The sequence below is a fragment of the Jatropha curcas genome, chromosome 5, assembly GCF_041381405.1.
Source record: "Jatropha curcas cultivar XTBG-Jc1 chromosome 5, XTBG_Jcur_1.0, whole genome shotgun sequence".
Lineage (NCBI taxonomy): Eukaryota > Viridiplantae > Streptophyta > Magnoliopsida > Malpighiales > Euphorbiaceae > Jatropha > Jatropha curcas.
Window position 1 is genome coordinate 2,907,365 of NC_143155.1, and position 27,910 is coordinate 2,935,274.

Sequence of the window (27,910 nt, forward strand, 5' to 3'; positions counted from 1 at the left end):
GCTGGAAGAGTGTAGTAATAAAGATAGTCCTTTCAAGGGCAATGAAGAATGATGAGTAGTATTAGATAATTCGCATCATCCACATGCATTTGCATCTGTGTGTTCACAGTTAAATGCTAGATATGCATTACTTAGTAAATTGCATTTTGTGTTGCATTATTTTTTGCTATTGGAAATGATTTGATTAGTTGTGATGTGCTTCATATTTGCTTTGCTTATGTGGGTTGGGATGAAGTACGTCATCGTTTGGTTTGTGAGGGCGGTCTATGATACCGTTGGCCATGTGTGGGGAGATAGGTGCCCCCGTGTGCATCTAGTGATATATGAAATTGAAAACCACAGGGTGGCCTCCTGTTGATATGGAAAAGAAAAGAGAGTATAAAAAAATGGGAAGGCTGGTCAAGTGAGGTGGATACCGGTCGGCCATGTATGGGGGATCGGCTCCCAGTGTACACGTGATGAGAGGGCGGGTCATGTGTGAGGATGACTCTTCGAGGGTTTAGTGATGCCACTGACCAATTTCCACATGATGTGATTATGTGAAGGTGTTAATATTTGGGATTGCTATTGTTTTATCATTTGTGTGATTAACTGCATAATCATATAACTAGTCGAATGATTAGATTGATTTATTTATGTATTTGTATGATAGTGTTGGGTGAGAGGGTTATCTAACCCTACTTATTGAGTTTGGCGCTCACCCCTGCCTTCTCATTTTTTTCAAGCAACCGGAGGGAAGAAGAACCCTATATGTCACGACCTGATTCCATGGGTCGGACCAGCACTAGGGCCCAGTTAAGCTTAAAGCCTCCAAGGCCCGTAGTAAGCTTGAAACACTAAAAATTTACTATCTCAATATAATTTTAAACATTTAGCCCATATTTCTAGGAAAATAAGCCTCAAGATTTTATTAAATCTCGGGCCAAATTTATCATCTACAACATTCCACAATTCGGGCTCAATTAACAATACATCACATTTTTTAATATAAGCTCATAGAATTATATCGTTTATGTTAATACACGACTAATTGTATGTAAATTCTGAGACTGCGGAGTCACTAACTATTTGGTATACATAGCTTTTTATACATGTAATTACATAGTAAAATAATTATGGAACTTGAAAAATTTTCTTCTAGCCCTGCGGCGAAGGAACATAACTTAACTGAATTAAAGAGAAACTTACTTCCTGAAAAATTAAATAGATATGTGAGTCTTCTAAGAAGTAATACTTATTGCACAACACACGCATTCACACAAATGTATAAATATATCAATCTAGTCATCCGACTGGTTACATGCTCACGCAGCCAGTCACACAAATGGCATATCACCAGTACTCACAATTAATATCACCTTCAAATAATCACATCACGTGGAAATTAGTCAGTGGCGTCACCGAAACCCTAATGAGCCGTTCTCCCACATGGCTCATCCACTCACGTGTGCACCAGGGAGCCAATCCTCCATTCTGGCCGACTAGTCTAATCGTCACATGACTAGTCCTCTCATTTTTTTTTTTTTTTTTTAGTCTCTTTTTTTTATATATACCAACAGGAGGCAACCCGGTGGTCTCCATCCAATCTAGATCATCAGATGCTCACAACAGGAGGCCACCCTGCTGCCTACAATCAAATCTAGATTATCAGGTGCGCAACAACAAGCTGCCATCCTGTGGTTAACGGTAACGGTAACGGTAGGTGCACACAGGGGCCCCGATCTCCCATTTACCCGGCTAACGGTAATTATAATTAGGATCCATATAACGGTAACAGTATATAATGGTAACGGTAATCATAATCAGGATCCATATAACGGTAATGGTCTCACAAACCTATAGTGACCCCACTACATTCCAATTCCACGCAAACAAAGCATAACATTATCACAATACAATTAAATTGAAATTAAATGCAGACATATTGATCAGTTAAACATCGTAATGCAATGCACAATTAGACATCCATACTCAAATGCAAATAAATAAATAAGTAAATAATATTAACAATAAACAACAACGATAAAATAAATAATAATAATAAACAATAATAATGAAAATAAATAAATAATTGAATAATTAAATGAATAATAATGATAATAATAAAATAATTAGAGCACTTTATTTATTATGTATTAAGTTATAGAATTAATCTAAATAAACTCATTAATTATGTTATTAATTAAAACTAGTCTAGGTTCTATCGAAATTTCGGCAGCACCTCCCCTAAAATTTGACTAAACCACAATTCAATAATATAATATCAAAGCCCATCCATTGGGCAACTCAAATCAACTCATCCCGTTCGCCATAATTCAACAATCATTGATTCACTCAATTCACACAGCCCATCCATCGGGCAATCAATCCAACCAACCCATCCGCTTCAGGCTACATATATTAACCATCACACTCCCATATATTCACTTAATAATTCCAAATCAATTAACTAACAATTTATTATTAACCTCCAAGTATGATCCAATGATATTATTAATTGCTCTATAAATATTTACTTGACTAAGCCTTAAATTATAACTCCTCCTAACAATATTTACTAAACTTTCTAAATTAATTTACATAAATATTAGCTAGGAATTCTTATCTCAATACCAAACCTTCTAGTTGTAACTAATGTTCATGAAATATATTTAACAATATTCAGAATTAATTTGCATCTACACTATACCGACTGATTCTTAGCAAAATTATATTTAATTGATTATTCATTCAAATTCAACTTAATCAACTAATAATTATTAAGTTTAGAATTCATACCGAAGATGGGGAAATTGGTCTTAGAACGTACCAATTGAGAATCGGGCGACGATTCCATGATCAGCGCTAAGAGAAGAGAATTCTGTCTCTCGGGCCTAGCCAGAGTGTCGCCGGCCGGTCACCGGACCGCCGCCGCGCACAGTGGCCGAAAAAGTTAAAACTGCCCAGAATCATGCAATTCATACACCTCTAGAATCAAAATTTCACCAAGAATTTAAATCCATGCTCCGTTTGTTGAATCGGTGGCCCATTTGGCCTAAACCAACGCCGACCGAAGCTTATGCCGCCATCAATGGTGGTTTCACCACTAAAGCCCAATCGTCGAAACCAAAGGATGGAAAACACTCGCAAGGCCAGGAGGAGTCGATCGGAGGTCCTCTCGCTGGTGGTATCCGCCGGAAACGGAGAGAATAGCCGAAGAAGAGAAATCGGAGGGCCGCGACATTTCGAACGTGAATCCCTTCATTTCCGGTATCTACTACGTGAATGGAGACCATGGGTGGGTTCCTCTCGTTGAGGAGATGAAGAAAGAAGGTTTAGGTGCCGGAGTTCATGGCCGATGGCCGGAAAACAGGAAGGAGAAGCGAGAATCCCCTGCTGCTCCTTGCGCGTGCTAAGAAGAAGAGAAGAAGAAGGAAAAAGTAAGAGGATTTTCTAGAAATTTCTGGGCCATTCTGGTTCAATTCAAACTGGTTTTGTCCAAATCAACGGTTTGACCCTATTTAACTTAGTTTTCGAGTTTTTCACTTGGTTTTCAGAAAATTCAAGATGGTTTTCGACAAATCAATTTGATTTTTGGGTCCGATTCGATTTATTTTGGTTATTTTAATTAGGTTCCGTAACATTTCTTCCATTAACTCAATAAAAATAAAATATAAATAGTAATGATATTTGATTTTTGGATAATATATATATTCATAATAAATTAATTGCTGGAGTTTCATATTATTTCTCAAAAATTTTAACTGTTCTCAAATCGAAAATTCCGACAATATATTTGGGCTTGGGCCCAGCTCGCAAAACTATAGACTTAAGTTAAGATTGTTTGGTATTTATAGCCCATATAGTTGAAAATTGAGATTTTTGATTTAATTAAAATTCGAAAGTTTTGAAAATAAAATGACGGGGTGTTTCACTATAGAACTAACCGAGTTGGAATACAATATAGAAAATTATTAAAATTTGTAGTAAGCATGTAAATGAAAAGGACTGTAAATCATGGAGTTCCACAATTGTATTCCAAATGGATTGTAATTGAATAATATAAATACATATATTAATTATGTGAATTGTATTTTGATACTTCTGTGGGTATAGTTAATGGGCTTGAACCCATGACTATGTTTAGAATATGGGTTTAACTAATATAGACTTACTACGGGCCTAGGAGGCCTTATATCCACTCATGTCCTTGTGCCGGTTCGGCCCTTGGAAATGGGTTAAGTTATAATCTTGCTTTCTTTAACAAATTAAATATGTCTATTTATATATTTATAAACCTCCATCCATATCAGCAGACTAAACTCATTTTTAAAAATTAATATTTAGTAATGATAATTATAATTTTTAAACATAATTTAATCTTAATCTTTTAAATTCTCAATTTTTAATTTTTAATTATTTGATTTGTATTTTTCATTGAATCAAAGTTTTTTTTAAAAAATAAAATAAAACAATCTCCGCAATAACGCGGGCCTTTACTAGTTATATATAAATTAATATGGTAAAAATATGATAATAAATAATTAATATTTGAATTGCAACAATAATTTGATCCATGAATACTTTTCTACACTTATTACTCTTTTATTTTTTTTTATCCAAATACTATCCAAGCTAATAGGCCACATAAACCAACTCTTGATTATTTTTTCTTACATTTTTTAGAGATTTACAATATTTATTATTATTATTATTATTATTATTATTATTATTATATACAATAACATAAAAAGATTAATAATTTTAGCAACAAAGTAAATAGAAAAAAAATAAAAATATAGTAATTAGGAAGCAAGTTTCATGTCATGTTACGTTAAAAACAAAATATATCACGGACATATTTAAATTTAAAATTTTTAATTTTAATATTACTCCTTTTTCAATTATTAATAAATAATTATTAAAGATATATAAATATTAAATTATTAACATAGAAAGTATAAATTATATTTATACATGTTGTTAATTGGTTTAACTAATAGGATCACAAATCAGTAATTATATTATATCCCCTACTTATACAAATTTTAAGGAATAATTATTAAAAAAAAATTAAAAGAGTAAATGATAGTTAGATTTTTTAGTTTAAATCATTAATTTTAAACCTAATTTAAATTATTTCGTCAATTTAAAGTATCATTATATTTTAAGTATGTTATAAGTAAAAAATTAATAAAAACATTACAAGTAGAATAACGAGTAAAAATATGTATAACACATTTAAAAAAAAAAAGTCTAAATATAAGTTATAACAATTTAAATGTTATAACTACTCTCGAATCATTACTCATTCATATGAAATATAAAAATATTTATGTACCAACAACTTGGTTTGATGTTTTTAGAATCAAATTATATTTTTTACATTATTTATAAAATATTTAACTTAATTAACAAAATATTCATTATAGAATAACTATTTTTAAAATTAGAATTATATTAAAGTTGCCACTAACAATAACGACAACAAATTGCCATCGATAATTAAAAACAATTCAAAAAAGAAGAAAAAATGACATTGCCACATGATACAGAATAGCAATAATAGAAGCCAACCATGCAGCAAATTTATGTTTATATACCAAAAAAAAAAAAATTTCAAATTTAAAATTTAAAATTTTTTTCATTACAAACACAATATTTCGTGGAATTCATTTATTCCAAATAAGAAATAAGAGTCTAATTATTTGATATTTTTCTTTTATCAAATAATGGTATCATTTGTACATTTTGGATCAAACATCGGTGAGAGTGTGTGTCTATATATATGTATAGTCGACTGTTGTGTTATTTTTGTTTGAGCAGTTCTTAGAATTCTAACGTTGTTAGTTACTGACTCTTTCTTGGATTCCTTCTCTGTTGATATAATTTTTCATGTATGTCTTTTATGGTAATTAATTAATTAAACTCTTGCGTTAATTAAACATTAATTTCTTCAAATGTCTTACTTTCATTGGTGAATAACATTACCTTACATTACATAGCCACAAAAAAGTTGCCACTAACAGTTAAAAACAATTCAAAAAGAACAAAAAATGAGAGAGCAACATGATACAAAATAGAAGCTACTTCAAACCATACAAAATACGAAATAGCAGCATTTGAAGAAGACAATAATTAACGAACCAGCAACAATCAAAGCCCAATTGACCAAACAAATCATGCATGAGGCCCACTGTTAGGCTTAACAGCTTTTTCCTTATGCATTTACTTTGACACCATTTAGGCCACACATTTCCTCGCTAACTCTTGGAACTAACTTTTAGCATTTTCATCAATTCAATATTCCATCTTTATAAATAGTTTTTAGAAGTTGAGAGTTTTTTTTTTATAAAATATTTAATATTATATCATTGGCCAAATGAATAAATATACCCTTATACTTTGCGGAAAAAATCTTAATCTTGATATTATGTTTTGATGAAATTATAATCTTGATATTATGCATTCTCTGTACTTCTTATTTATTATTTCATTCTTTTCTCTTTGTTAGCTAAATTATACCCCTAAAACCTCATTACAACCTTAATTAAAGAATTTTTTTTATGTTGCATCTAAATTGTGGAGAATGGATGACTATTTTTTTGCCTAAGGGAATGTTGAAATTGTATTTAACATCATCTTATTTAAAGTTCAATAATTTTTATGAAAATTCATATTATACTTGCCATAGGTGGAACAATTATTGGTGTTGAAGATCTTATTAATTTATGTTTAAATTAAAAGATGTGTTTTGTGGAGAATTGAGTTTTTGCAAGAAAATAATTAGTTTAGGAAACACTAAAAGTTTATTTCCATGTTAAGAGATTTTTTGTATTTTTGAGATTGTGAATAACTGTTCCCAACCACATTGAGCAAGCTTTTAGTTTGTGTTTTGTTTTTAGTTTTGTTGCTTGAGGACAAGTAATGCTTTAAGTTTGGAAATTTTTGATAAGTTTTATTTTTTTAGCTATTTTTGGTAAGTTTTCTCTAGGATTTCTTTAATTTTTATTTTTTTTTATTTTAGTTAGAATTTTTATGTTTTTCAATAGAGCTTTCTTGAATCATATTTCATTTGATCTTGAAGAATATTATAAGATTTTTATAGGAAAGCAACCAAAAATTCAAAAGATGATTAAAAGCAATAATTTGGCCATGACATTCAACAAGAAGCACCCCCAGGTCGTGCTATCTAGCATTCTTGTTCAGTTGTTCTATTAAGCTCATGTTGCCTGTATGAATCTGCATGAAAATCTTATGGGATGTGCCTTATCAAGCTGAAGTGTATTTAGACATTGCGAGAGTCCTAATTGGGAAGAAATACAAAGCCCAAATAGTTTTCTATTTCCAAAAAATTTCTTCCTTAATAGAGATTCACTTTCCTAAATAAATTTGAAGATATTCCAGAATTTCCATATAATTAAAGAGAGAGACTAGCCATTTTGAGGATCATCTTTTGTTAGATACTTTACAGAGATTTCTCTCTTTAAAACTTCAAGTATTCAAATTGGTATCAAGATTCAAGAAAGTTGCTCAAGCCAACAGTTGACTAGTTTTTATTTCTAGACTACTTCTTGTTTATTATTCAATATGAGATTATTTACAATTTTAATTGGGTTTAATTTATTTACTATATCGAACTAAATCTTTTTACTAGGAATATGATGTAGCTTAAATTCAACTCCAATTTATAATATTAAATTGATTTCTTTTATTCAAGTAAAATTTATTATTGCTCTTAATGTTTTTAGGCAGAGTTTCTCCCATGGATTAATTTACTTAATTAATTACTATCGAGAGAAGTATTTTTGATATGAACAGGTTTATAAATTTTATGGGAATAACAACTTGATGCAAGAGTTAGATGGTTTAACTCGTGGGAGGTTTTCATAAAATCAAATGCGTTAATTTCTGGATTCCTGAATAAGCATAGAATTTAATGATTTAATCTATATTTGGTTGCGCCACTGAGAGATGGGTAATTGAATTGAGTTAAAATAGCTAATAAAACATCGAAAGAACTTATTAGCGATTTTAGGGTTACTTCTCCTTAAGTGAAGTTAAAATCTCTAGTAATTTTCGAAACCTTGAATTCTTCTCTAACAATTACTTGATTTCTTTCTCATTGCTCAATTTTATTTCTTTTATTTTACAATTATTCTTCTTATTGTTTAGATAATAGTGCGTTAACATAATTTTGGTACTTGATATACAATTCTCACGGGACAATACTCTACTTACTCTTTATTATTTGTTGCAATTTCATGCACTTGTGAATTTACCTATCAATAATTAATCATTATTTTCCTCTATTAATTTCTTTCCTTCGATATTTTCTTTCCTCTCCTTTCCAAACAAAGGGTAAAATCAGTTGATGTTATGGTTGTTTAAAAAAATATTAATTGAGCATATCCATTCAAAAAAAAAAAAAAAGTGATCAAGAATTATAAAAATATTCAAAATATAAACTTTTTAGTAACGTTTTATAGTTTAGTTAATAATTTTCCGAGGTTATTATTTTATTTTAATTTATTATTTGTTTAAATAAATTTAAACATTCCTTTCAAAAAATAAAATAAAATAAATTTAAATGTGTACTCAATCCACGCCCAGTTATAAATATACAAATTTTATATAATCATATCAAATAGGATAGAATTAGATATCCAATAATACTCTATTTATTGATCCCTAATTAAATTTTTCTTAAGAAGCACAAACTAGTCTTATATATTTCTAAGTCATTGTTAATAAAAAGTAGTTGGTTGGTTTGGTATTTTTTTTTTTTTTTCCTCCTAAATTTTGAGGAATAAACTCGAACTTGAATGTGTGCTATTACCCAGTCAAAAGATTAATTCCACCCATGCTAAGCCAAGGCATTCTATATATATATATATATATATATATATATATATATACACACACACACAGTGGTTATACGTCCTCTTCTTCTAGTATATGCCTTGATAATGGAAACATGGAGACTAACAATTGCTTCTCTTCCTCAGCATGTGTGGTTAGCTCTTCTTCTTCTTTTCCCCTTACTTTTTCTTCTGAAGAAGAAACTAACTAGCAATAACCTCCCACCAGGTCCACCTGGACTTCCAATAATAGGCAATTTACACCAACTTGGGGCCTCACCTCATTACTCTTTATGGCAACTATCCAAGAAATATGGTCCTGTCATGCTTCTCCAATTTGGTAGAGTTCCTACACTTGTTATCTCCTCTGCAGAAGCTGCAAAATAGTTTCTCAAAAAAAATGACCTCAATAGTTGCAGTAGACCTCCCTTGGCTGGTACTGGAAGACTGTCTTACAACTATCTTGATATGGCTTTTCCACCTTATGGAGATTACTGGAGAGAAGTGAGAAAGATTTGTGTTCTTGAACTTTTTAGTGCTAAAAGAGTTCAATCGTTTCAATCCATTAGAGAAGAAGAAGTGGGGATTTTCATCGATTCGATTTTAAAAGCTGCTTCTTCTTCTTCATCTGTGGATCTTAGTGAAATGTCTTTGACTCTTACTGCAAATATTACTTGTAGAGCAGCTTTTGGGAAAAGTTTAAAAGCAAGTGGATTTACCCAGGAAAGATTTCAAGAAGTGATCCATGAAGGTTTTGCCATGTTGGGGAGTTTTTCTGCAGCTGACTTTTTTCCTTATGTGGGTTGGATTGTTGATAGGCTTACAGGTTTACATGCAAGACTTGAAAAAAATTTTTAAGAATTTGATGAGTTCTACCAAAAGATTATCGATGATCATATCCAAAAGGAAAGGAATGAGACAGAAGATATTATTGACGTTTTGTTGGATTTGGAAAGAGATCAATCTAGTGCATTTCAATTATCCCAAGATCATATTAAAGCAATTCTCATGGTAAGCTAACTAGTTCTTTTCCTTTTCTTTCCCAATTTATGTTTCAAATACTCAATTATTGGAATGCTTTCTAGCTGAGTACTTTTTTTTTTTTTATCGGCAAAATGAATTTATTTTATTAATTTAAATCCAGAAAAAAATTAGCTTATTCAATAAACTATATCCGAGCCACAACTAGCTATTACTAAAAGTTAACTCATAATAAGTTATTTGATTTAAGTTTTAAAAAATAATTTGGTGCGTCATGCGAGGCATGCTTTCTTTACCCTACGAATATGACCTTACATGCTTAGGTCGAATTTGAAACTAATGGATAAACTGATTACTTAACCGAAATCGCACATTTTGATATCCAATTATTAGAATTAGATATAACTTGATTTTATTGCACTTAAAATTAAATTTAAAAAAGAAATAAAGCATAAACAATTTTTTTAAAATCCTATTTGTTGATTGATTTAGTGCATGGGTGAGCATATATATTGGTCTTAGACAATATATATATATATATATATATATATATATATATATATATATATATATATATATATATATATATATATATATATATATATATATATTCTTTTGGCTCTTGTTGTGCGTGTGACTAACAAAATTCTTTATGTGAACTTTCAGGATATATTTTTAGCTGGAGTGGATACTGCAGCAATAATACTGGTGTGGGCCATGGCAGAGCTTATTAAAAACCCCAGGATTATGAAGAAAGCACAAGAAGAAATTAGAACTCTCATTGGAAACAAAAGAGAATTCTCTAAAAGTAATATTGACAAGCTTGACTACTTAAAGATGATATTAAAAGAAACTTTGAGACTTCACTCATCCGGAGCATTATTAATTCCAAGAGAATCCATTTCCAAATTTAATATTGGTGGCTATGAAGTTTACCCTAAAACTCGAATCGAAGTCAATGCTTGGGCGATCGGAAGAGACCCTAAGGTTTGGAAAGATGCGGAAAAGTTCTTTCCAGAGAGGTTTGTGGACAAAGATATTGATTATAAAGGTCAACATTATGAGTCTTTACCATTTGGTGCTGGGAGAAGAAGTTGTCCAGGCATGTCCATGGGAATGGCTATGGCGGAGCTTGCACTTGCTAACCTTTTGTATTGGTTTGATTGGAGGTTGCCTAATGACATGAAGGAGGAAGATTTAAGCATGGAAGAGAAAGCTAGTCTTGCAACTTATAAGAAAGTACCTTTAGTGCTTGTTCCAGTAAAATATCAACCCTAATTAAGTTATTATTAAGTATGAAATATCTCATATTTGTGGCCTTTGGACAAGATTGATGTACTCAATCTTCTCTCTGCTTTTCGTTGTGACCTCCAGACACAAGTGGAGTGAACAACTTTATCATTGTACTAAAGTCATTTAAATGTATCAATAAATCTTTTATTATTATAAGATTTTTTTTATAATAATAATGTGTTTGTAATTGGAATAAAAACCCACAAATAAATCATTGGTTTTGCAATTTGCTCATCCCCATCTCCTGCTTTAAGCTATTTTATGTTTTGCATTCTAAATTGAACAATTAGAATGAACCATAACAATGTACACTTACAGAATCTGATATTATCTTGTGAAGAGATAAGAAGACTAATCAGACCATAACTGATTAGCATTTTTATCTCATTTTTGACTTTTCAAATCAATTCGTAATAATCAATTTAATTATAGTTTATGCTCAGGAAGTAACTCAGCAATATTTTCTCCTTTGCCTAACCAAGAATTAATGAAATATTAGTGTTTTTATTAATTTCTTTTGTGGTAGGAATAAAGTAATTAATTTTTTTATAATGGTTATAATTAAAAGAAAATAAAAATATATAACATCTTTAAAATTCACTTATTCTCTTGATGTATTACCCTTAATTATGGGATTGAATGATTGATAATATATTCCTCAATTAAATAAAGAGATTGATATAATCCCATGCAAGTTCCTTAATTACAGTGATTACAAGAAATTATTCATTTAATTTAAATGCAACGACATTCCTTAATTACTCTGATTTCTAGACTATAAATAAAGACCTTATGGTTTATCTTGCAGCATAAACAAGAAATTGAAAGATAAAGAAAGAAGCAGAGAAATCAAAGTGATAAAACCATGGAAGGAACTTCTGTGCAAAGAGCAATAATGATACATTGCGCGGGTTAATGCTTTATATGATTTATTATGAAAGAGTTACATTATTTTTATGTTTTAAAATTATTTGATTGGTTATTTATTCTATTTCAACTGTAAGGCTATAAACAATTGCATATTTAATTATTTATTTATTTTTTTTTGATATATTAAAAGATTCATAAAAGATCATAAAGATAATAAATAAAAGTTTAAAAATATATAAATAATTGATACGAATTAAGTTTAATTACATGATAAGAGTAATAATATGTATCATTTACTCTTTTCTTTAAAAGATATATTTTTTAGTCTTTGACTATTATAATAAAATTATTAATCCAATTTTTTCTATAAATTTAAAAATGATAAAAGCACTCTACCCTAACAAATTTAAAATAATAAATTTACCTTCTAAACTAAATCAAAAATAATAAATAGAAATATTACCTTTGCAAATTGAAATAATCTATTTTACTCAAACCATAAAATTATTGATAAGTGTTATTTTTATAGTATTTTTTTATTGTGATTTTGATTAAAATTTCTATTGCTTTTAATTTATTTAATTAGTTTTTATGTAATATTGATATGTTTTTATTTAAAAGCTTCCTTGAAACACAACTCACTTGATTTTGAGGAAAAATGTAGGGTTTGGCAAGAAAAAGGACAAAAATAAGGTACAAATTCATTAAGCACGCCCGTGCTACAGTAGCACGCCCGTGCTACAGTAACACGCCGTGCTACAGTGCCCGTGCTGTCATTACATATGACTTCCAGAGGAGTGCACGCCCCAGACCGTGCTAATCAGCACGCCCGTGCAACAGCTACAGTACCCGTGCTACAGTGACCGTGCTAATCAGCACGCCCGTGCTACAGTGCCCGTGCTAATCAGCACGCCCGTGTTGTTATTGCATAAGACTTCCAGAGGAGTGCACGCCCCAACCCGTGCTACAGTGCACGCCCGTGCCAAGCAAGGAATCCTAAATTTAGTCAAAGGTTGCCAACCAACTTCCACTAATTTATGGAGCTAATCTTGGACAACTTTCTTCACATACAAATCAAGCCTTAATTTATGCACATGGAAGACATGATTGAGAGAAATTCAAGGCTTGATTGAGAACTTTATTCTATAAACAAGGTGGAATTTATTCCCTAAACAATGTAGAAGTTCTCTCCCAAGAAGTCTATATAAAGAGAGGAATGATGCATTGTAAGAAGGAATTGGCATACTCTACATCTCTTCTCCCATCTCTCATTTCTTAGTCTTGTACATAGTTTTATTTTTTTTTTAGAAGTTAAGTATTCAAGAGTTGTGCAAAGTTTCAAGGAAGCCATTCAAGCAACTTATTACTAGTTCTTATTTCTAAACTCTTAATCTTGTTTATTTCTTTCATTATTCTTATTGATTATGGAATATTTATCAAGTATTATTGAGTCTTGTTTAAGTACTATGTGTAACTAAGTTCTTATACTAGGGGTTTGATGTAGCTTAATCTTTTTTCCAATTTATGTAATTAGATTTATTTTTCTTTATTCAAGTTATGATTTATTAATGAACTTAATGCTTCTAGGCAGAATTTTCCCCTAGATTGATTTATTTCAATTATCACTATCGGAAGAAGGATCTTTGATATGAAAAGGTTAATAAAACACATGAGAATAATAACTTGATGCGGAAGCTATATGGTTTGACTCATGGGGGTTTTCATAAGTTAATGACCTTAGGTTATGAATTCACAAAAAAAAGCCATAAAACTTAATGATTTAATTCATGTTTGATTGCGCTATTGGAAGATAGGTAATTAGACCGGATTAAAATAGCTAACAATACATCGGGAGAGCTTGTTAGTGATTTTTGGGTTGTTTCCCCTACTTGAATAATTAAATTGATCAATGAACTAATGAAATAAATTGGATAGAGTTAAGTGAAATCAAAACCCCTAGTAGTTTTACTTCCTTGATTTCTTTAATCAATAATTGCTTGCTTAACTTCTTATTTTTACTTATTGAATTTAATTTCTATAAACAATTTCCTCATTTATCGTTTAAATAATAACAAGATAACATAATTTTGGTACTTGGTATACAATCCCTGTGGATACGATACTCTACTCACCCTATATTACTTGTAGCGATTTCGTACACTTGCGAATTAAGCTGTCAATTATTATTTAGATTATTAATTATTGCAAAAAAAGAAACCAATGATTTTTTTATTAATTAATGAAATAAAAATATTATATGGATATTAATTATTGAATAAATAAAATAAAAAATTTTATAATTTAATTTTAAAAATATATAATTAAATAAAAATATTAAAAATTTGATAAATAATAAAATTTCACATCACTAACCAAATTTCATAATATCATGCCACAAAAGCAAACTTGGTTGAGCTTTTATATATTTAGTCGTGTACCCGCGCAATGAGCGAATCATATAATTTTCTGTTTTTTAATTAAATTGAATATAATATTTAAAAAAATTATTATAATTTATATTTGTATTGCTTAATTAAATAATTTGCTTACTTATACACTCCTTTTGAAATTCTCAAGTAATGAACTAAAATCTTAATTAGCATAATTAATTATTTTAAGTAAATTATTCTAATTCAATTAATAAATTAGTTAATTTTGCACTTTGACCATTCTTACAATTTTGGTTAAGTTTTTTAATTTTTATCGATTGATAAAACTATTTTCTTTTAACAATCTATCATCTCAAACTTGTTGATGTTGCCTCAAACTTAATCAATGAGGCCGTATATAATTTAATTGGATAAAAAGTTACTAAATCAACATTAATTGCATTAATTTTCTAAAAGTAGTTTTGTTTAATATAATTTTCTAAAAATAGTTTTGTGTCATACAATTTTCAAAAAATAGTTAAACTCCTTAAAACTAAATATTGTCATCCATCAATTTACTAAAGAAGATAAAATTATATCAATCAGGTAGTGGTTTAGTTGATTTTCTCTTTTATGTGAACAGTGGAAGATCTTGAGTTCGAATTCTCTCAACTATAGTTATTTTTATTAATTTAGTGAGCTGAGGGTATAGTGTTATTTCGAACAAAGTTGTATTTATTTAAAATAATTTTTAAACCCTAAATTGCAAATTTCATCTTTCACTGCTTATACGCAAATGAAATTCTACTGGTAATAACACAAGGCACTAAAATTTGTTATGACAATACGAAGCCAATATATAAAATTTGTCATATGACAATAAAAAACTAATATATAAATTCACCTTTGAATTTTATTATATGAAATATATAAAAACAAATTAACTATTTTGGTCCGATTTTTAAACCAAAGGTCTATATTTAAATAAGTACTTAATTTCATTAAAAATAATAGTACAAAGGTTTCAAGTGGACAAATAAAATTTTAAAGTGTTTTTTGCCGAAGAAATTCTAAAACTTCACCATCAATGCACGAAACAAAATAGCAAAAGTAGAAGCCAATACATGAAACAAATCGTGCTGCTAGACGCTGAAAGGGCGTGGCTTGGTCCTTCTGCTGATTTAAGTGATGCATAGGTCCCACTGTTAATAGGAATGGAAACTGCACGCGCATATGTGAATTTTGAATATTCATATCCATTCTAAATCTGTTGAAATATTTTTTTAAATACTTATATCCGAACACGTTTAAAATTAAACCGCTATATAAACAATTATCACCAAATAGTTTTTTTCTTCAAACACTTTTAATTTAAACTGCTATATAAACAGTTATCAACTAAAGGTAATAGCTAACATCTAAGAGCTAATAAAACAGTTAATAGTAACTAAAACAACTAATATTATCGAACAGTAGGCAAAGGTTAAAGGCTTAACTGTCTTCACCAGTTTCTTTCACATGATGTTTTTATTTCTTTCCACTAGATAATGGCATAATAACAAATTCTAAAATTCTCTCTCCCACCACTCTTTATATCCACACAAACATAAAAGGTTCTAATTGCTTATCTTTTGTAAGGTGTCTTCATCCACATATGGTGATCTTATAGTACTATCTAAATCAAAGTTACTAATTCTTTCTCATAATCATTTCTGTCTCATAAAAATTTTGAAATCTTTTAATGAAAATCACAAAATTTAATTAATCGTTTAAGTATTTCCTTATTATCAAACTTATTATGCTAATTATATCCACATAGCTCATGAAATGAATAAAATCTCGTTGCTTTTAAATTAAATATTTAATAAATAGGACCCTCATAGAGTGCTAATCCTACCCTTTCTCTTAATCTTCACTAATAAAATCTTATTTTTCTTTTCTGTTCAAAAAAAAAAAAAATCAAGGGTTTTGCCAAGTGATGTAACACTAAAACTAACCCATTATTGAATTTTAGTTTAAATATTTATTTCAACTTTTTATCCATTTGATCATTTCATTTGAATTTAGGAATTCAATGAAATGTTTAAATCATTTGCTAAAGAATTTAAGAAAATTTAGACACTTCATTGATTAAAAAAAAATAATATCTCAATGTCAAATCAATAAAATTGAGAGTAAATTTAATCGTCCATTTTTTAATTTTATGGATGAACCTTTTTTTTAGTTCCTTTGATTATTCATCTTTTTATTATACACTTTCACGGTCTTAAATCAAGTATTTAAAAATCGAACCGAACCCATTTGTTTGATTTTTTTATAAAATCTGTAATTTTATAATAAAAAAAAAGTAACAATATAATTATAAATATATGATTTTTTTTCTCATTGCTCTATTTTATTTCTTTTATTTTACAATTATTCTTCTTATTATTGTTTAGATAATAGTGCGTTAACATAATTTTGGTACTAGGTATACAATTCTCGTGGGACAATACTCTACTTACTCTTTATTACTTGTTGCGATTTCATGCACTTGTGAATTTACCTATCAATAATTACTCATTATTTTCCTCTATTATTTTCTTTCCTCCAATATTTTCTTTCCTCTCCTTTCCAAACAAAGGGTAAAATGAGTTGATGTTATTATTGTTTAAAAAAAATATTAATTGAGCATATCCATTAAAAAAAAAAAAGTGATCAAGAATTATAAAAATATTCAAAATATAAACTTTTTAGTATGTTTTATAGTTTAGTTAATAATTTTCCGAGGTTATTATTTTATTTTAATTTATTGTTTGTTTAAATAAATTTAAACATTCCTTTCAAAAAATAAAATAAAATAAATTTAAATGTGTACTCATTCCACGCCCAGTTATAAATATACAAATTTTATATAATCATATCAAATAGGATAGAATTAGATATCCAATAATACTCTATTTATTGATCCCTAATTAAATTTTTCTTAAGAAGCACAAACTAGTCGTATATATTTCTAAGTCACTGTTAATAAAAAATAGTTGGTTGGTTTGGTTTTTTTTTTTTTTTTTTTTTTTTTTTTTTTTTTTTGTCCTAAATTTTGAGGAATAAGACTCGAACTTGAATGTGTACTATTACGCAGTCAAAAGATTAACTCCACCCATGCTAAGCCAAGGCATTCTATATATATATATATATATATATATATATATATATATATATATACACACAGTGGTTATACTTCCTCCTCTTCTAGTATATGCCTTGATAATGGAAACATGGAGACCAACAATTGCTTCTCTTCCTCAGCATGTGTGGTTAGTTCTTCTTCTTCTTCTTTTCCCCTTACTTTTTCTTCTGAAGAAGAAACTAACTAGCAATAACCTCCCACCAGGTCCACCTGGACTTCCAATAATAGGCAATTTACACCAACTTGGGGCCTTACCTCATTACTCTTTATGGCAACTATCCAAGAAATATGGTCCTATCATGCTTCTCCAATTTGGTCGAGTTCCTACACTTGTTATCTCCTCTGCAGAAGCCGCAAAAGAGCTTCTCAAAAAAAATGACCTCAATAGTTTCAGTAGACCTCGCTTGACCGGTACTGGAAGACTGTCTTACAACTATCTTGATATGGCTTTTGCACCTTATGGAGATTACTGGAGAGAAGTGAGAAAGATTTGTGTCCTTGAACTTTTTAGTGCTAAAAGAGTTCAATCGTTTCAATCCGTTAGAGAAGAAGAAGTGGGTATTTTCATCGATTCGATTTTAAAAGCTTCTTCTTCTTCTTCTCCTGTGGATCTTAGTGAAATGTCTTTGACTCTTACTGCAAATATTACTTGTAGAGCAGCTTTTGGGAAAAGTTTGAAAGCAAGAGGATTTACCCAGGAAAGATTTCAAGAAGTGATCCATGAAGGTTTTGCCATGTTGGGGAGTTTTTCTGCAGCTGACTTTTTTCCTTATGTGGGTTGGATTGTTGATAGGCTTACAGGTTTACATGCAAGACTTGAAAAAAATTTTCAAGAATTTGATGAGTTCTACCAAAAGATTATCGATGATCATATCCAAAAGGAAAGGAATGAGACAGAAGATATTATTGACGTTTTGTTGGATTTGGAAAGAGATCAATCTAGTGCGTTTCAATTATCCCAAGATCATATTAAAGCAATTCTCATGGTAAGCTAACTAGTTCTTTTCCTTTTCTTTCCCAATTTATGTTTCAAATACTCAATTATTGGAATGCTTTCTAGCTGAGTACTTTTTTTTTTTATCGGCAAAATGAATTTATTTTATTAATTTAAATCCAGGAAAAAATTAGCTTATTCAATAAACTATATCCGAGCCACAACTAGCTATTACTAAAACTTAATTTCATAATAAGTTATTTGATTTTAAGTTTTAAAAAATAATTCGGTGCGTCATGCAAGGCATGCGTTCTTTACCCTACGAATATATCCTTAAATGCTTAGGTCGAATCTGAAGCTAATGGATAAACTGATTACTTAACCGAAATCGCATATTGTGATACCCAATTATTAGAATTAGATATAACTTGATTTTATTGCACTTAAAATTAAATTTAAAAAAGAAATAAAGCATAAACAATTTTTTTAAAATCCTATTTGTTGATTGATTTGGTGCATGGGTGAGCATATATATTGGTCTTAGACAATATATATATATATATATATATTCTTTTGGCTCTTGTTGTGCGTGTGACTAACAAAATTCTTTATGTGAACTTTTCAGGATATATTTTTAGCTGGAGTGGATACTGCAGCAATAATACTGGTGTGGGCCATGGCAGAGCTTATTAAAAACCCCAGGATTATGAAGAAAGCACAAGAAGAAATTAGAACTCTCATTGGAAACAAAAGAGAATTCTCTAAAAGTAATATTGACAAGCTTGACTACTTAAAGCTGATATTAAAAGAAACTTTGAGACTTCACTCATCCGGAGCATTATTAATTCCAAGAGAATCCATTTCCAAATTTAATATTGGTGGCTATGAAGTTTACCCTCAAACTCGAATCGAAGTCAATGCTTGGGCGATTGCAAGAGACCCTAAGGTTTGGAAAGATGCGGAAAAGTTCTTTCCAGAGAGGTTTGTGGACAAAGATATTGATTATAAAGGTCAACATTATGAGTTTTTACCATTTGGTGCTGGGAGAAGAAGTTGTCCAGGCATGTCCATGGGAATGGCTATGGTGGAGCTTGCACTTGCAAACCTTTTGTATTGGTTTGATTGGAGGTTGCCTAATGACATGAAGGAGGAAGATTTTAGCATGGAAGAGAAAGCTGGTCTTGCAACTTATAAGAAAGTACCTTTAGTGCTTGTTCCAGTAAAATATCAACCCTAATTAAGTTATTATTCATTATGAAACATCTCATATTTGTGGCCTTTGGACAAGATTGATGTACTCAATCTTCTCTCTGCTTTTCGTTGTGACCTCCAGACACAGGTGGAGTGAACAACTTTATCATTGTACTAAAGTCATTCATATGTATTCAACAAATCTTTTATTATTATAAGATTTTTTTTTTTATAAAAATAATGTGTTTGTAATTGGAATAAAAACCAACAAATAAGTCATTGGTTTTGCAATATACATAAATACAAATTTAAACAAGTTTGAAGTTCTGTGTCAACTATACGGAGGGGTCCTGAGTGAAAAATACTTGTAGAAGTTGAATGGTAGTTTAGTGGTCTGGGTAGATAAGTACTTTCTATAAGCACATAAGCTATTACTAATACTAATTTGAGAGAGTGATTTATAAAGACTTTAATATCTCTTCATTTCATAGCACTAATTTGATAATATTGTATAAAGAATATACCTTAATTAGTAAAATTTTAATATTTTTTTTTTTTTTTGAAGAAAACATTTTATCCATGAAAAAAAGAATACGTTATTCTCTTCTAAAATAAATAATAAAATAAATAATTTTTGCACTATTATATTCTTTCGAAAAATCTAGACCTCTCAATAGCCAAAACCTCATTATGGTTTTAAGGATCCAATTCGTATTTCCAAATATCCTAAGGCTATGTTTGGTTTTATGTGATGTAATGTAATATAATCAAATATGTAATACAATGAAAAATATAATTATATTACTATGTTTGATAATATAATTGGAAAAATTTATAGAATGTAATCACAATTCCTTTTTTATATTTGTTTGAAAATATGTCATGTAAATAGTATTATCACCATCACTCCACCTCCACCATCACCACAACTACCACTCTACCACCACATCATTAGTAATATAAAATAAATATTTGAACCGAAAGATATTCGGTATATTAAGTTATTAAAAACAATTTAGATTTATAAATTTATTTGAATTAAAAGAAGATAAACCCAAAAAAAATATAATATCACAAAATAGAAGTTAAAGTCATTAAAAATCTTTTTTGATTTATTTTCGCTGAATAAATCAATTAATTATAAAATTTCAGGCATTTTGATATTTTTAGTGTTTTTTAATTCTGTTCTTCCAATTTCTATAATAAAATATATTTTTTAAGGATTTATCATTTTATATATATATATATATATATATATATATATATATATATATATATATATAAAATTTTTGTAAACTATATATTTTAAATAGACCCCTGATTAAATTTTCTGGCTATGTCATTGGTGGTAGTCGAGCGGTGGTGGTAGTGATAGAGTTTTAATTTGGATGACTTATTGTAATTGGTATTACATGTGTTTGATGTAATGGACAATACATATATTTTTTTTATGTAATAAATATTACATCAATTTAAATAATGAATTACATTACACCCGTTAAAAAAAAGTCTAATCAAACAATGTAATTAATTATGTAATATAATTTTTATTCCATTACATGTTTAATTATACGGTACCAAACATGGCCTAGAATCCTAATTTTGTTACTTCCCATTTCCATCAGCAATCCATTTCATCGACCCATGTCTCACCAACAAAAGATCATTTTAGATTTGGCTACAGAAGTCGTAATATAGGCGGCTTCTTCTATGATGTAAAGGTACTAAAATTTCAATGCCCTCAGGGCATGTTTAATATGATGTAATCATCGATATAATGGAATAATAGTTATATTATGAAATGGATTACGGTGTTTGGTTGATTTTTATTTTTGAAGTGTAATATAATATAATGATAAATCTAGTTCTTCAAACATGTACCAATCGATTAACTATCATCTAATCTTTTATTTTACTGTCACGAATTTAAGTTCTTGTGGCTGATTCAAAAAGGTCCAAATGAGCAACCGATTAAAATTTGAAGTTGATTTTCCTATCAAATGATCAAACCTGCTTATCATGACAATTTCTATGAATGTATTTATTTTGCTTCTTTTATTGTGTTATTGAAAATGGGGGTTTGTTTATGGGTTTGGAAACAGCAGAAGAACAAATAGAAAAGCCTAATTTGCTCATCCTCATCCCCTGCTTTAAGCTATTTTATGTTTTGCATTCTAAATTGAACAATTAGAATGACCCATAACAATGTACACTTACAAAATCTGATATTTGAGTTGGAAATCTGATTTGGGTTTATTATTATCATCATCTGATTATTGTTCTTGCTGCTCTGCTCCTGCAAATGTAATACAAGAGATTATTAATTATTAAATTTCACTTAAAATTATTTTTGTTGAAATAGTTTATAGAACATAATTTTTTAAGTGATTTGCAACCAAGGTTTGGTGTTAAAGCACAGTTGCTTTTACAAAATATATAGAATGAGGCAATTTTATTAAAATTTTTCTTAAAAAAAATAATAAATTTAAATCTTATGTGTGTGAACCATATAAGATATGAACCATGTATGATATGATATTATATCATAAATACTTACGTGGCAACATATTAGAATATGGAAGTGATGATGTGATATTTTATTTTTTCATTATAATTTATTTTATTTAATAAAAATTAAAATTTTTATTAAATAATGAAGTTACTAACTAATAAATGTAATTGAGGATTTTATTATAATTAATATATATTTACATTTAATAAACATTAAAATTTTTATTAAATAGTTTTTATTCTATAAAAAAACCAATGGAGTTATAACAGAGTCATAGTTAATAAAAATTAATTAAATAATATAATTTAGATTAATAAATAGAATTAAATATTATTTCAATTCACTAAAATTTATTTCATTAAAATTAAATATTCTAACACCTCATTTAATATGAATATATGAGAATTTCAAAGAGAGAAAATAAATAATTAACTAAATATATCAATTGAGTTATAATAATTAACTGTGTTAATTAATATTTCAGTTAATCACTTAAGAATTTAAGAAAAAGTGTATAATTTTATCTTTTATCATTTAATAAAAAATACATAAGCAAATTATTCAAATACATATTCTAGATGTTTAAGATCACGTATTGCTCCCACTTAGAGGTAAAAGTCAAATAATTAGGTGAGAGAATAAAACCTAACTATTTAGTCCTTGTAGTTTCACGAAACTAACTATTTCACCCCCGCAGTTTCAAAAAGTCAACTAACTGATCCTTCCATCTGTTAACGTTTTGTAGTTAATGGGTAAAAGGACCAATTAGTTATTTTATGAGAATTATAAAAACCTATTCATCTGTTTTTTAAAAATATAGAATGAAAGAGTTAATTTCATCAAACTATATGGATTAAAATAATGTTGCAGAACGGTTCCCAGTTTTGAAGTTGGGCTTTTCGCTATGACTACATGACCGGGCTTTTGTATGGATTTTTCGATGAAGTAAGCCCAACAACATTTTATGGGTTTTATTCTGGATTAATTGGGCCCTGTGTGATTATGACTTGTGAGCCTGAATTTCTACATGATTTTCATCTTCTTCGCTCAGGGAGTATACTTATTCTCGTCCGGAGAAACAAATTTCATTTCATTAAATAATTTTTATCTCATATCTTTTTTGGATACATGGGAGGGAGGTCCAACAGACACAAATAACATCGTGGGCTTTATAGTAGGGGCAACCGTCCCCTTTGAAACATTTACTAAATTGGTGATAATCTTTGTAGTTGAGAGGATTCGAATTCGAGACCTTACACTCCCAATATCTTGTACAAAAGGTAAAAAGATCGATCAGACCACACACGATTCACATTTTTATCTCATATTTGATTTCTCGGAGCAATGCGTAATAATTCTCAATTTAATTACAATTCAGTTTCAGGGAGTAACTCTACAATATTTTCTTCTTTGCCTGACCAAGAATAATGAAATATTAGTGTTTTTATTAATTTCTTTTGCGTTAGGAATAAAGTAATTAATTTTGTATAATGGTTATAATTAAAAAATAAAATAAAAATGTATAACATCTTTAAAATTCACTTATTCTCTTGATGTATTACCCTTAATTCTGGAATTGAATGATTGATAATATATTCCTGAATTAAAGAAAGAGATTGATATAATCCCATGCAAGTTCCTTAATTACAGTGATTGCAAGAAATTATTCATTTAATTTAAATGCAACGACATTCCTTAATTACTCTGATTTCTAAACTATAAATAAAGACCTTAAGGTTTATCTTGCAGCATAAACAAGAAATTGAAAGATAAAGAAAGAAGCAGAGAAATCGAAGTGATAAAACCATGGAAGGAACTTCTGTGCAAAGAGCAATAATGGTGATTCTTGTAGTGGTGGTCTCAACCATGCTACTCCAAGTCCAGGCTCAGGAAAATACCAGTCCTCCTGTTCCAGGACTTCCTGGTCTCCCATCATCTCCCGACGCTCCTCCAGCGGCTTTAGATTGTCCCACTCAATGTGCTTTGAAGTGTATGGAGAAGAGAAATTTCTTTTTCAGATTGATATGCATGCAGATTTGCAAAATAGGATGCAAAATTGGAATCTCAGAATCTGAATATAATTGTACTGTTGATTGTGCTCATTCCATGCCCTTCAGCAGCTTCAACTATGGTAGCCCTAAACTTTACTCTACGTACCCTTGTTATTCTTTTTTAATTACTATATGTTTCTTGCTTTCTACTTATGGATGGATACTATTTTCATATATAAGATTATTCTAATGAGTGTTTTAATTTGATGTTACAGATGAGAATGAAGTGGAAGCTCATGTGAATTCTTGCCACCAGAAATGCATGAAGCCTTATTAGATATTCATTCAGTTTTTCATTGTTTCTCTGCAGAAAAAAAGTTGTTTAAAATTACATGCTACAAGAATAAATGGGATCCAACCATGTAGTCCTTTTGAACATCAATGAATAATTTATTATTATTCTTTAAAGTCAATTTGTTATTTATTTTGTAATATTAAGCATTGGTTATAATTTTTTTCTCAAATATATATATATATATAAACCACTGGTAGATGGACTTTATTACTACGACCGCCTAATTTGACTCAGAGTTTAGTCACAATTAAGACTATTCACCCCCTTACAAGTGGGTTTAGTAAGAATCGAACTCGAGCTCTTTCTAAATGTTTAGGTTGCGTTGCCAACTAAACCGAATTAGAAGCTCATACATTGATTATGTTCTAATTTTTTTACTTTTTGATTATGTTCTTCTTTCATTGGAAATTAATTGAATTGAAATTAATATCATACATTATTTTTTAATAATTAATTAATTTAATAATTTAATAATATTATTTCAAATAAAAAAACTTTTAATTTCCTTTTCTATAATTTATGGAATTAATCATATTATTTCAAAGCAATAAAATTTCAAGTTAGACTTTTTTTTTCCAACACTCCATAATTGTAAGTTTTAAAGATTAATTTGGCTTTTGAACTTATTTAAAATGATAAAAAAAAATGTCAGTTTTAGCTTTTTCAGCTAATTTACCCTTAAATTTCAACTTGTTTTGATTTTTTACAAATTAGCGAATGGATTTAAATTAACAGAATTAACTTTTATGCATTTTTAGATTCTTCACTAAAAATACTCAAATCAAAATTTTCCAAAATTTCTGAATAGAAGTTTAAAATTCATAAAAGCATCCGTTCTTCTAACACAAATTTACAAAATATATATTATAATTTAATATGTTCAACATGGAAAATGCATGAATTCATATACAATAACCCAATAATGAGTGTCAATTTTAAAATGTTCAGAATAATATATATTTATAAACTCAACTTACTAGTCAATATAAAGATTGATACAATACGTTTCATATATCATTTTCCTCTATTTTATATTTAATTAACTTTTTAATAAATTATACAACTTGATCTCAAGCACCTACCACTAGTCTATGTCTTAGCATGCAATTGTGTGTATTTAGTATAATGTTAACAAATTTTATAATTTTAGGGGTTTAATTAAAATTTAAAAGCGTCATTTAATTAAAATTATAAAATTGGGGGACAAATATGTATTTTGCAACCGATGCTCCAACGAAACCTTTTTGGTTAAGTAACAGAAAATAAAGGGACAAGCTTGTCAATGCAAATAAACAACATCATGTCCTACCGGCCACACCGCCCTTTCCTTTTCTTGTTTGTTACAATGACCATTCTTTTATACCAAGAGAACAACTATTTGAACGGTTAGACGTATAATATAATATTGCCAACCTTTTAAATCCTTCATTTTTTTTATGATGACTTTGAAATACTTCGCTACTTGCATCCTCTTATCTTGTGCATAAATATATTTTCTTTTCTTTAAAAAAATCCATATATATATATATAAATCTTATGCTCCTTAAAATTTAAATCTTTTTTCAAAATATATGCTTATATGTATTGCTAGAATTATAATTCATATATGATTTAGTAGGATTGGAAATATTTTCTATTAAATTAATCGAAAAAATAATTTAATTCGGTTGGATTTAATTTTTAACATATAAAATTATATTTCAATTTTAGAGATAATAAAAATTAAAATTTTTAATTTGGTTTGGTTTTCATAAAACTAAAAGAAGAAATTAAAGGTAAAAAATTACAGAAAAAAGGTTAACATTACTAAGAGAGCATTTGGTTCCTGTTCAAAAAGAAAAAAAAAAAAAACATTTGGTTCAATTGACCTGTGCAATTAATAATTGATTTGTATTCAATAATTAGATTAAAGGCATATGATAAAAAGTTTTATATTATTTCTCTAATTAATAGAGGATTCACTTTCTTAAATTTTTGTGAATATCTAAAAAATTTAAATTGAATCGAACCAAAATAGGTAGGTAAGTCTTTTGAAATAAAAATATAATCTTTACTGATATATGAGAATAACCTTTAAAAAAAAAAAAAGACAATTGATACATGAGAAAGAATATATTATATATACACACACTCTCTTAATTGTCATATATTTCAAGAGCAACTGATATCAAAATTTTACTAAACAACCAGCATTCTTCAGCTAATAGTTATTAACCACTCATAGAAGTAAAAGATGAAAGAATTTGAAGAACATTAAGAGAATTTTATTAATTAGAATGTGTCCTCTACTGAAATTGAATATAAATATTTATAGTATTTTCACCTATTTTAGAAAAAAAAAAATAAAACAATAAATGCCAAACAAGAATCTCGGATATTAATTATATAATAAATCAGTCCTTTGACCGAGCATTACTTTATTTTGAATCAGTCGAAATAACGCTCGATCGATTTTATGGAACCCTCTTATCAACCACCAACTACTAATTATCAACAATTGCTTTTAATTACTAGCATAAACAACTAATTAAATAATTTTTAAAATTCATTCTCTTCAACAGTGACGTGGTGTAGTTGATTCAAGATCTGAATCCCATGAAGATGAACTAGTATATTTTCCATCAATATAAATTGATTTTGATATGGAATTTAAAAGAGTAGAAGAAAAAAGGTGAAGAGCAGTGAAAAAATTAGCATTTTCCGGCAGCACATTGATTAAAAGTTGGAAGTGCGACTGGATCTAAATCCGAGTCCAGTAAGTGGATCCATAACCCGAGCCATAAAATTCAATCAAACCAGTTATAGAAAATAAAATTTGAATTGGGTTTCCAAAAGGGTACGTAGTTGAAGTGGAAAGAATAATGGAGGTGAGATGTTTAAGCCTTAGAAGAAGTTCTTCAATGACAATAAAATGATTATTGTTCCTCTTGTACAGTTTGTTAGGATAAACAGAAACGAAATATCGATTTAGGGTTCAGAGAGAGAGAGAAATTAGAAAAGAATTTTCATTTTAAAAAAAGGGCCAGGTGTTAATTACGTGGCATTTCGGCCAACGGAAAATTTCAATTACGTCAAAAGACATTTTACTGTTACAAAAACATAAAATCGGGTATTTTTAAGTGACAAATTGAAGTTGATATTCCATTAAGTGATTACCTCTATAGTTCAGGCGCTTCTAGTGAAATTAACCCTTATGTCAATTTTATCCTAACTTTTATTCACTCTATTTTAACCTTTATGTGAATTTCATCATGAACTTTGATACATTTATATGAAACCCACTCTTGACTCAGGGTTAACTTAATCTAAGTTTACTCACTAACACAAATTTGTTAAGTTTAATTGTTATCTTAAATAGATATACTTTTTTCATTCTACAATTACAAACTATAATTGATTATAATT

General features: G+C 28.7%; 1 protein-coding gene and 1 pseudogene across 2 annotated transcripts; both read left to right on the plus strand.

The window, feature by feature from the left end:
* The first annotated feature begins 8,925 nt into the window (after positions 1-8,925).
* On the plus strand, positions 8,926-11,272 carry LOC149496056 (cytochrome P450 71B34-like; annotated as a pseudogene). The gene is made up of 2 exons (XR_016320959.1): positions 8,926-9,851; positions 10,488-11,272. The product of XR_016320959.1 is annotated as a cytochrome P450 71B34-like (transcript).
* A 6,281-nt stretch (positions 11,273-17,553) lies between these two features.
* On the plus strand, positions 17,554-19,865 carry LOC149496057 (cytochrome P450 71B34-like). Its single transcript, XM_089721016.1, has 2 exons — positions 17,554-18,508; positions 19,082-19,865. Exons 1-2 carry the CDS (start codon positions 17,603-17,605, stop codon positions 19,691-19,693), a joined length of 1,518 nt encoding a protein of 505 aa, XP_089577142.1. The 5' UTR covers positions 17,554-17,602; the 3' UTR covers positions 19,694-19,865.
* The last annotated feature ends 8,045 nt before the right edge of the window (positions 19,866-27,910 follow it).